Here is a 12,309-nt window from a genome sequence, read left to right on the forward strand (position 1 = left end):
TACTGCAGCAGGGGAAGAAGAATTCATTAATTTGGCTTAACTGAGCCTAGAAACTGCTGCTGAGGCTGCTTTTGTGATCTGGTTATTTAGCCTTCTTTTGCACTGTCAGATGCTGAGTCCTGGCAGATGAAACAAATAAGTGTTTAAGCCAGGCAGAGTTTAAAAGGAGCAGCTCTCTCTTCTCCCTGCCTACACTTCCCAAGTATGGGTTGTATGGAACAGAATAACCTGGAATGCACTGACTTTGCACATCGTCTCTGAATTGCAGGATTCACCCATCCTTGGCTTTTTAAAATTCTAAAATACAAGTGGTGCCTTTGTCCTGCAAATGCTTTGAAACTTCAAGGTGAAAATGTGATATGTGAATGTGTCAGAATAGAATTTTCTTATTCTAATTTCCAGTTTTCTTATTCTAAATGTTACTGCTTTGTCAATTGCAAAATTCCTAATGGCTTGATCAAACTAAGTTTATTAGTGTTGATAATTCCTTCTATAATTTATTAGGCAATTAATGGTATTGTAAAATATAGTGTGTAATCCCACTGTGTAATTGTCAACAGAGTGGAAGACCAAACCTTTGCTATTAACATACTGGTCAAATTCCTTCCATTTCTATCATTAAGATACATATAATTAGCTGATCAGTATTTGCTTAGTGTCTGGAGCTTGATGTGTCAGTGATTCTGTTGTATGTGCAAAGGTTTAATGAAATTCTGCATTTGTATAGTTGTGTATCTCCATGCTGCCTCTTTTACATCAGACAAGTTTTATACTTCAATAACTTCAATTCCCTCAAAGGGGTGCAAGTCCTGCTGCAAATTAGGAATTACCAGTACCGTGCATTTTTAGTGAAGTTGTGCTAAATTTCTAATGCTGCTTTAAAGGCATGGAGATGCTCTCAGGATGTTTCAAATAGGGTCTTTGAAATAGAATTTCTAATGGCTTAGTCAAATGCATCACCATATGAAATGATCAGATGTCATTTCCATTTTAAAGAGATTCCTGTAATATGAAAGATTCCAATCAAGATGTTTTCACACTTCACTTAGCTCATCATATGCCAACTAAATTAAGGTATCAGTCGACCTACCAGATGTGGTAGGCACAGAACTATCAGAGTCTATATTTCAGGGATGGCAGCAAGCGTTGGCTGCTGTACAGTTTGGAGATCCAAAACTTTCTTTGATTGCAAGTAATGATTTTCATCTTTTAGTTCCTTTATTGCCTGTTGATGAGTTTGGCTTTTGCCTGGTTTACATAAGTGTAATGTCTGGGTGAACATGTGCCAGGTAAGTCTTGGAATGGGTACTAGTCGTAGGTTTGGAGGAGTTTTTCTGGTTCCTAGATTTAGGTGGTGATAAAAGCTTGTGTGTTAAATAAAAATGATTGTGAACTGTCATGGGCAGAATCAAGGGCAGAACACTCCTGTATGTGTCCCAGCTTGAAGCTCACAGGTGTGCATATGGAGAAAATATGTCCCAAACCACTTCCAGTTTTCCTTAGATTGTTTAATTTCTGACATTGTTCCTTAACCTTCTCCCATCTTTTCCAGTGTTTCTGTAGTTTTTCTTAAAGGATTTGTATTTGATCTTCGGTTCGTCTTTAGCATCTTTTCTTAAAAAGGTTATTTAAGACGTAGAATAAGCAATGATGTCTGCTGAAATGATTCTTCCACCACCTTTTCAAATACAGTGACAGCCTGTCCCAGAAACATGGGAGGTATGCTTTAAATACTTCTACAGATGACATGTGAGTTATGTCTTAGACTGGCAATTTGCCTGCCTTTCCAAGCCACCCAGGAGCCACCTCTGAGGCAGAAGCCAGTGTTGTTGCCCTTGACTTTATCCTGAAGGAACTGGCAAAGGTTTCTGCAGCCAAGGTGATGGACCTGCAGTTGTGGCTGTGCTCACCAGTGGCCAAACAGTGCAGTTATTAAAGGTTTCATCTTGCAGAGCTGATCCAGCTGATTAGGTTCATGCACGTTTCATGTACAGTCAGCTCATTTAGAAATGTTTCTGCTCTTGACCTCTGCAAACTGGGGACCAGGAGCCATTTCCCTATCTTTAGCAAGTGCCAGACTCTCACAGATCCATTTTCAGTCCCATTTAGTGAATTTGGCATTAAGATTCTCTTGGGTCTAGTGCTAACATGGTGGAATAGAACCATGCCTGGGCAGAAGCACGGTAACTACATGACAGATTCTTGTGTGCACTAATGAAGAATATATTTTTATAGATCATTTTAAGAAATGCTACCACTTTCATCTCTGTCTAGTCTAATTTTCGTGGTACCTCTGACATATTTTACGATGTATACTTTATGATACTTCAGATATTTCAAGTAAAGATCTCTTCCAAACAGAGCTCTCACTGCTCAGCCCAGTGTCTGGCTTTATGCAGGCTTCCCAGCTGCCTTGCTGAGGAACCTCAGATTGCTTTTGTGCAATCCAGTGACTCAGGAGTAAGTGAGGCTAAATGACAGCAGCTGTGGCCCCAGTGTACCAATGTGGCCAAGTGGCTCTTTTTGGAAGAAATGAGGGATCACAAAAACCCCATATGATGGGTGAATCCCCCTGAGGCTCTGGGGGCAAGGGGGGAACAGTTGTTAGGAGGAGCCCCACCCCCAGGCTTCGGAGAAAGGAACAAAGCCCAGCTTGGCTGGGCAGCACAGCTCGACCTGCTACGGCGCTGCAGAAAGCGACAGAGATGCTTCTGACTTTGCCCTTTGCTTAACCTCATTCAAGGAAAGTCCTTCAAGTCAGCATTCCAGCAAAATCAAAGAATTCCAAGTGCAGCAGGATGCCAGCGTGTGAAGTACTCTGGCTTGAATAGGACTCTCTCTTGAGCCCTGCCTTTTGATCATGGCTTACCTGTGCACTTGGGTGGTACCTGGCAGAGGCTGAGCTGCACACAGGGCTGGGATAAGGATTATGTGGAGCATTTATGAAGCTGTGCAAATTGGTGTCTTCACTGAGCTTACAGTGCAGCGCTTTTGTGTAAGGTACAGTTTTGATCCTTTAAGAATTTGCTGAGCTTTAGTCTTCCAAATTACTTCCGGTTTGAGAAAAGCTGTTCTTCTTACTGGTGCTTCTTCTGGATTGGGTTTTTTATTTCTTCCATAATTGATAATTATGCATCTCTTCTTGTGAAAGAAAGTATCTTCTGATATAATTTTCTTTTTTTTTTCATAAAAAGTGTAGTTTGTCATTTTGACCACATGTTCCCAGGCAGACGAATATGCTTGGGCATTTGTAGTGCTTTGTTTTAGTTTGATCTAATTCTCATTCTTAAATACTATATATACGTTAAATTATATTTCTGCGTAATTTTTCTGCTATTTTTTTTCTGCTCAAGAAAAATGGTCATTTCTGTCTTATGCCCAAATTTTGTACATACTGCTAACGTGGGTTTATGAAGAAAAACTGGCGGATGGTATTTTGAAATACCTGCAATAATTGAAGCACTCCAAGGTGTGCATTTGTTTTTCTTACCTGTTTTGGACAATGTCTTTGAATTCCCATTGCTTGTTTTGGGAGAGTGTCAATAGCTTGAAATTATGCATATTCACTTGGATGGAGGTTGGGGATGGCAGAATGAAATTACTGTGTGTCTGTTAGTGTTGTCTGATATAGGAATGAGGCAGATATTTCAGGAAATAAAGAATGTTAAGCGAAAAATTAAACACAGTCCTTATGGATTAAGCAAAGTACTTGAGAATCATTTTAAAATACAGAGTAAGGACTCTTATGTGTAAAATCTGACTGAGTAAAAGGAGTTCTACTTGGCCAGAGGTAGGCTGAATCCATATATACATGTAATTAATGCATTTTTGTTGTTGTTGTTTTCCTTGCATAGTTTGCTTTGTTAAACTCTTTCACCAGTATGTTGCTGACAGAATGTTCTTGTTGCAAAGATTTAAATGTAGAATTTCCAAACAACATGTATTTATTTCTTCTTTTCTTTAGGAGACATCACTCAGAAAGGATATGAAAAGAAGAGGGCAAAGCTGTTAGCACGGTACATACCACTAATTCAAGGTGAGAAACTGCCTGTAAGTTACACCTTTGTGCCAACTCTGTGAAAATATAAAATGGAAAAGTTCTCACTAAATAGACTGGATGAATTATAATAGTGTTTGATATGGCATCTAACCAGCAGTGGGAAATGGCTGTCACAGAGAAGTGCAGAGCAAGGAAAAAGCCTGAAATAGATATTTTTTATAGTTTTATATGAAATGTTAAATGGTAACATTTTTGTCAGCAAACTTCAGTTTGACAAGTGCATCTGAGACTTTAAGATAACTTTAGAAATTAATAAAGTTATTGCTAAAAGCAAATCGACTGCTTTCATTAGATGAATATACTCAGTGGTCCTCACATGCTTTAATGTGCTGGTTTTTGCATTCACCCTGTGCCTCACCCCATTTCCACACACTCCCTCACCCCCTCTGTTTCTTCAAACTACTGACCTTTTTATATATAAACTATTACTTTTGAAGCTGGTTATTATCAGACTTCATCATCCACAGCCAAAACCTAAGTGCCCAGCTTTATAAAATTTGTTTTTATGCTAGGACTCTGAAATCACTCAGGATTTAGGGCTGTTATGCTGCCACTGAGATTTGGTATTCTGTAATCACCCAGTTTTCCATAGCTTGACAGATTGTAAGATAAGGGAAAATGAGACGAAAACTAAGGTGAGTGGAAGCAATAATGAGACACTGTAAACTGAGACAGTGTTGAACTGTCAGAATGTAATCTGATGTTTCATCATGGGGTTCTTAGCAAATGTTTCTTTTTTGTGGTTTTGGTTTTTACTTGGGTTTGGGGATTTATTTAAGAATAGATGTAGGTTTTCCCTTAGCAAATTTCTAATCTCTGTAGGCCAAGTAGAACCAAACTCATTTCTTTAAAATGGCTTGTTTCTTGCAAAGAAGCAGTTTGGATTTTTAGGATGACTGACAGTCAGCAGCAAGCTCTAGCTTCAGCTGCCACAGCTTCTCCTCCTTGCACCATTTTTCTGGAAAGAACTCTCAGTTTTCTGTTCAAACTACCCTGTCCTCTGACTGAGCTCAGTTAAAGATTCTGAGACCAGGTGAGGTATGGATTTTGACTGAGGATTTGCAATTACTAGAAATATTCTGTCAATGCATTTTGTCTCCTAGAAAGTCATGTCTTAGGATTTCTGTCTCTTGTTTAATCTCTCACCATCTTTGATTTACTCTGCCTTCACTCCTTTCTATTGACATGGGGGTTTTACTTTATATTTTTTCCTTCTCAGCTCTCACAAGGCTGTTTGCACAAATATTCAAGTACTGAGCTCTCAAGCATAGCTTAGACAACTCCAGTACTTTGTCTGCCATACTCCTTAAAGTAAGTTTAGATTTTCAGCTGCTGAAAGGTTTTTCTCCTTGTTCAGCTATATTTTCCCTAATCGCCTTAAGCAGGAGTTTAATGAGTCAGCAAATCCTGTGGTTTGTCCTACTTGCTTGAGACCACATTTTCTAAGAAGTACCAGATTACCTGATTTTTTTTTACCACTTCTGCCTAGATTAGCATTAAGCTGACAGGAATCTAGCTTTAATATGCTAAAAAATGAATAGACTGTCTGCCTCTGAGCACAAAGAATGATGCTCTGGCAAAAAGATAAAATTTGCTTAAAACATTAAGCTAACTGTCTGGTTCAGTTTCCTGACATATGCTCCATTAACCCAGTTCTAACTTGAAATTTCCTTAATTGACACAGCTCCAGCATGGCTCAGAATAGTGTGTGGGAGTCCCAAAGGCTTTGAGCCTGCAGAAGGTTTTTATCATTAACAATTTAATTGCAGCATTCCTGATAAAATTCATAAGGCTCAGTATCTATCAAGTTTTTGCAGACTGATGAATGTCAGCATTTTACATTTGTTGAGTTCTTGCTCTGTGATTTGATGTCCCCAGCAGCACTAAATCATGTCTTTCTACAGCTTTGTCTTAAAAGTGCACTTGCATGATCATAGGTTTGGGTTCTGGAAGTTTAACTTTCCCTGTTACACCTCATCAAGTGCTACCTACAGACTAATCATGCGCAAACTCCTGCTCTCTCAATGCCATCTAAAATGGTTTGGGCTGTGTTCTGCTGCACTCTATAGCTGAATCTGTGGGGAGCCAAATCATTACCCAGACAGTGTTAAACAACTCCACAGAGGGCTTGGGGAACAGAAAAAGACAGAAGTGCCTGCAAAGCACATTTTCAATTAACAGGAAAATTAAGCAGGGCACCCTGTGATTCAAGAGTCTCATTCCTGTAGATTGTTTTGTATTCTAAAGTTCTAAATCTGCAGTGATGAAGTTAGTGAAAATGTAAAGATTTTGCTTAGGAACCATAAAACTCTGTAATTATATGGAAATAATAACTGGAACGAGTTATTTTTCACTGATCCAACCAAGTGCACTGTGCAAAATCAAAAACAAGTGTTGAGTAATAGCAAGCATTAAACAGTAATTAATTATTTTAATGAAGTAAAATTTAACAGTCAGTAATTGGCTTCCTCAGTCAACCTCTGCATGCAAATTACAGATAAAACTCTGAGGAAATAATTAATTATATCTGTAGGCAATCTGGCATGCTCCATGATGAAGCTTCTGAGTGATGGATAACATCAGATACATGGCAGAGGGTGATTTTGAATGCGGATAAAGCTGGGATGTAAAAACCATTCAGAAATAACACAATAAAATAAGCAGCATTTACAGTGAGTGTCCTCTCCTGATGGGCAGGTGATGTCTTAAGCTGCTTTTCTAACACCTCAAGCAAAACTCCTGCCTTGTGATGGTGGTTTCCTGATTATCCTGATTTCTTACTGATGTTTTTACAGTGTTACTGGTTATTTTCAATTTGCCTCTTTGGCTGCATAAATGAGGCTGCAATTGCAGTTAGTGTCCTGGTGCTGCTTTACAGAGCAGTCCCTGGAAATTATTTCACTGTATTTAGTTAGTGCTAGAAGAACACTTTGGTGAGTGACTTCATTTCTTCTCTGGGGTCACAGTGATTCCACTCTAAAATTATTTCTTTTATTATTTTTTTCCTTAGCACTCCTGCTCCAGCACAATTGCAATGTTGACCATTTTCAAATTTTTATTTTAATGCAAAATTATAATGAAGCCTCCTCTGGTTTTGGTTGAGGCTGGCATGTCCCATACTTCTATTTTTCTTACGTTTTCATGGTTTTATGTCTCTGAAAAATATTTCTGCTGCTACCAGGAATACATGTGCTTTCTATTCCTGGCTGCACCAGGTGATCTGCGAGGTCCCTCCAACCTGGGTTGCTCTGTAATTCTGTATGACTGTAATTTTTGTTTTTTCATCTTTATGGGTAAGAGGTACCCACAAATCAGCCTCTCATTCAATTAGAGTGGGAGTTTTACATATTCCTCTAGCACTTAGTACCTGTAGTTCCAATTTTAAGGAATGTGCAACTGGGTCTGGTGTCTTGGAGTTTACAAAAGCTTTATAAATTCTTGTAATTTAAGGGGAAAACATATAAGTACCTTTCTTGGTGCTATGAGTTAAAATTCTCACTTTATACTATGGGCATAATGGTTGTGATCAAAGGATGTCCACATTTTAATTGGCTAATTTGGTTGGATCTTGGTGTATTTGGTTTAAATGAGGTATGTGAAAGTGTAATATGTTCACATGGGCTAGTTAAAAAGCAGTTTATAGCTTCATTGCTCAGTTTCTCAAAATATCAAGAGATTGCTATTCCTGTGCCTTTTCAATTCAGTGTACATCCTTTCACATTAGGAGTGCTGGGCTGCTTGTGAAGCACCTCCTGAACTGCTGCTTAAAATGGACTATTATTTTGAGAAATTTAAGCTCTAGCTAATGCCCTGTGGGTGTTCTGCTGATCAGTCTGTCATAGAGTCTAAATAAGTGTCTCTCTTACTTGTGAGTAAGAGACACATTTACTTTTTATTTTTATTGAGGTGGTTTAGTCAGTGTTTGGATTCTCTGAATTGGATCCAAATCCTGGCTTGTATTTTGGTTTCATTGAATTTATAACAAGTGGCTTCTATGCTTTTGTGTTCTTTGCTGCTGTTCCATGCTTCCTTGAATGGAAAGTGTTAATGCCCTTAAAATGGTTTCATAGGCTCCACATGGAAGCATAGGAGGTGGAATTTACTTCCTTGAGTAGAGGAAAATGTTACAGAATCATGGAAGATTGTCAAACATAATGCATGTGTACAATGCCTTGTGTTATCATTATTATTTCTAATCTCTTGAGTTTCTGATACCATTTTCTGGGTAATAAATTACAATTGGGTAAATCCTTGTTCAGTCTCTCTAATCTGGAAGGTGTGAACACTTCCAAAACTGGATGTTGAAGATAAAAAATGTGTGTACAGCAGGTAATATGTTCTGAGATGGGATATGACAGTAAAGGATGGTACCATTGAACTTGAGTGAGAATTGGATACTCAGTAACTGCCCCAGAGCCAGACCTCCACCTTCTGCTTTTCTGCCTTGTCATACCTTTTCCTTTCTTTTTGCACTTTGAACCTGACTGCTGTCATTTGTTCCTTTCTTATTTCCAGACCCAGTTCAATAGATGCAGGAAGATTTGATAATGTACAGAGAGTCTGAAGTTTCCCCTTTGGCCTCCCTCTTCCCCTCTCCTCTCTTCAGAGCTCTTTAATACATTATGTTTTGAAAATTTCCTCTCTCCCCACCTAATGACTTTAGCTGCTCATCCTTCCCACTGATGCCAGCAGAGAATCTTCCTTGTCCTGGCAGCTCTTCCCTGCTCTTACAGTAAAATCATTTTTGCTTGTATAAATGAAAATTGCTTGAAATGCCAGTGTTAGTCTTGATTCTCCAGTGCTTGTGAATGGACAAATACAGGAATAATTCAAATATTATTTTTCATTTCATTCTGTAGAAGCAAATTGTTCACTTAGTTGACTTCATTCTTGCTAGCTTTGGGCAAGTTAAAAATGGAGAAAATGCAGTGAATAGTGGATCAAGTGCCTTTAGTCTGTCTTTTCTGTAAAGGTGTTGGTGTGAGTGGGGAGACTTCACCTAATTACCCATCTGCTTTTGCTGAAGGCTAAGGTAGTGATTTGCATAGTAGGAGAATAAATGAACAAGCTCACCAGGCTTGTGGAACAGCATTTTACTGGCACATAGTTTCATAGCCTAAGAGTCAGATGCACTATCTTACTATTTTTACCAAAAAGTGATATTCTTCAGATTCATTGTTGCTATTTTTGCACTGTGATATGAAACCTACTTTGAGAAAGTAAGGGAAACTTAATCCAAAGAAATGGAGTTGTAGTTTCTAACAGTGCCAGGGATTTCAGGCCTCATCCTAATTTAAGAGGAACTTCTGAGATTCACTGGTACATACATCATCACAATAACTCTGATTCACAAAAATCTGATTTTGCTCTTGAGAGGAGGAGAGTGTTCTGGAGTTGGAGTTGGTCATGGACTCATGTGTGGTCACTTCTTCCCTGCTCCTCCTGTCCCCAGGATTGGTGTGGCCAAGCAGCAGTGCTTGGGTTGCACATGACTCAGGACATCCTGCATGCAGGTTTTCATCTGCTGATGGGTTATACCAGTCAGCTCATTTTCCAGATTATTGTCCTCCCACAGGGGATCACAGAGTGGAAAAGGGGCTCTTACAAGTCCTGATTTCAAGTCTCTGTAGTTACTACAAGATTGCAAATGGGAAGAGTAAGGAATTGGGAGGAACATGAATCTCTTTTTCTGCTTACAACTAACAACCCCCCTGGAGGAAAAGAAATGGCACACCAAAAAAAAGTTCTGGTATTCTTTTGCTATCTTTTGCACTCAAGGTCTCTTTTGACAAAATTACACAAAAATGATGTAGATATGATGTCTTCTGAGAATTCCTTAAGTAGTCTTAGTTGAGGGAGGCTCCCAGCCCTTCTGCCTGTTCTCTTTTGTACCATCATAGTTATCCCTTTGCCTTGGCTGTTTGCTTGGCTCAGGCTTAAGGAGATGACTTCCCTCGATCTTTCTAACAAAATCTGAAGTTGTTGTGTATTGTTTCCAGATCAACAAATCCCCCTGGACTGTTGGCCTGTAGTTATGGAAAACTTCTGTTCAAGTGAAATGTGGAATAAAATTCTGCAGTGTTTTCACCACTTATCAGACCTGCTGAATCAATTCAGTTGGCAGACTGTATTTGTTTTTCTATTACAAACAGAATTCTGCTTAAGTGTTTCAAGGAGTGTTAGGTCTGTATATTGGTAAACACACATTCTGTTCTGCTCCACTGAGGACACTTTGGTTTCTTTGCTGGGCTGACTCCATATATCTCATTGGGGAATGCAGTTGATGGTAGATATTCTGTCATCTGTTTAAAAAGCTTTACTTTTGGAAAATAGGAAAGATAAAGTGAGAATGTGTTTGTTCTTTATTACAAACTGTAAAAGAAAGGAGCATATCTCTGGAGGCGGACTAATTTCTTAAAACTTTGATCTGTGTGAATTATTAAATGTTCCTTTGTTTTTCTATTATTTAGGCTCATTTTTCCCACACACTGAACTCCTATCTAGCTCAAGGTTGCCTCTTCAACATCCAGAGGTGCTCACTGTTAGCTGCAAAGGGGTTGAGAAAGGGATTATGGAGTGCGTTCATCCAAAGGTCTTACCAGATACCCAAGAAAGCTGGTAGATAGTAATTTACCTTGTCATGAAGATGATAAAACACTCTCCCCGAGGATATTACATTTAAATAGAGTATTTGAAAGCTCTTTTTCATCAACTGAGGTAGAAATGGGATATTTAATCCAATTACACTCCTAATGTAAAGACTATATCTCTCTGAAACGCCCTGATAAAAATGTCTTATAATTCCTAGATCTGTTAGTAGTTGGTAATTTCTTTCCTGATACTCACTTTGTAAGAAAGGGAACAGAAACCCCATGAGAGAGAAGTGAACCTTTTCTTACTTTTTAAAGTGAGATCTTTCCTTGCAAAGGAACTGACCCAGATTCCTCTGGGATGATGCCTTAGTTCAGTGAGAGGTGCTTTTGGTAAATATTTGCATTTTGAAAATGTGGTGTTCAAATACTTTGTTTCCAAAATGTGTTGTTTTCAAAAGACTTGGGGGCAGGTAGGAAAGCAGAAGCTCTTCAAGGGAAGGCAGGAGTGAAATTAAATATATATTCAGCCCTGTGTGGTACAAGGACTGAATAAATACAGTGACCTTGATGCAGCCATATAAGTTTGTTGTAAAAGACAGCACTAATCTATATTTATGTTAGGATTGTGCAAAAAAAACCTTCCAGCTGCATTGGAATTTTTACATTACATTTTGAAGTGTGGATGTATAATAAAACTGCAAATGGAATTTCCTAGTCCAAATTTATATAGTCATTGATGGATCAAGAGCCAGCAGAGAGTCTCCTCATTTTGGGGATGGGGAAGGGATAGTGAATATTTAATGGTTACTGTCCACCACTTTAATTTTTTATTCCTGTTGTGCTACAATGTAGAATTCAGATTCATCTTCCTGAATATTAGCCAGCCTAAACATAAGCAACTGCTCTGGCTTATCTAGAGCCCTGTTCTAATACAGTGCAGAGCAAACAACTAGAGAATGGTTCAGTTCCTCTTATTTTTGTTACCTTGTGTGGGGCTGGGAAGGTCTGTCATCATTGTTTCAGGAGTACATGAAGCACCCAGACCTAGATGACAGCAGGAGCTTCTGCACAGCTGAAGCTGACAGTAATTCTGCATTAATATCTGCAAAGGTCTTACAAGAGAATTACAGCATTTTTGTAAAATGTGATTCTTCTGAGTATTGCTTTGTTAAATGGGCATAGATTAAATTGGATTAAAATGCAGGTAGAAGATGAGCCCTTTTTAACTGTCTTGCACCAGTTGAACTTGTGAATAAGTGTTGAGGGTAGTGAAACAATGTAGACATGGGGAGCAGATATTATGTTTGCAAAGCTGAGTTTGTACTAAAATAAACTGTGTTTCAGGTGTGGATCCATCCCTGCAAGCAGAGAACAGAGTCCCAGGCTCTTCCCAAGCCACTGCTGGGGTATCAAAACAGCAGAAATCCCGATCCACCAACTCGAGGGACGAGCGCTTCCGATCCGGTAAGGGACACAGATGCAGCTGAGGCATCTCATGTCCTCAGAGGAAAAGTGTGCCTGTAAAATGGTACCTGCACCCACACAGAAAGGTGTAGTGCTTTGGAAGAAGGGAAGAGATAATGAATGTTTTTCAAGTATCTTTTTGTTTTGTTACAAGAGTGGTTTTGTTTGAATTCAGCATGGAGGAAATGGAAG

The 12,309-nt window shown here is 38.9% G+C and overlaps 1 protein-coding gene across 1 annotated transcript in view; it reads left to right on the plus strand.

The window, feature by feature from the left end:
• The first annotated feature begins 2,164 nt into the window (after positions 1-2,164).
• DIP2A (disco interacting protein 2 homolog A) overlaps positions 2,165-12,309 on the plus strand; it is a 56,696-nt gene continuing 46,551 nt past the window's right edge. The window contains exons 1-3 of the mRNA XM_031063398.1: positions 2,165-2,183; positions 3,965-4,036; positions 11,998-12,117. Coding sequence (XP_030919258.1) covers positions 2,165-2,183; positions 3,965-4,036; positions 11,998-12,117 — 211 coding nt within the window. The remainder of the gene's footprint in view (positions 2,184-3,964; positions 4,037-11,997; positions 12,118-12,309) is intronic.

The sequence above is a fragment of the Geospiza fortis genome, unplaced genomic scaffold (genome assembly GCF_000277835.1).
Source record: "Geospiza fortis unplaced genomic scaffold, GeoFor_1.0 scaffold390, whole genome shotgun sequence".
Lineage (NCBI taxonomy): Eukaryota > Metazoa > Chordata > Aves > Passeriformes > Thraupidae > Geospiza > Geospiza fortis.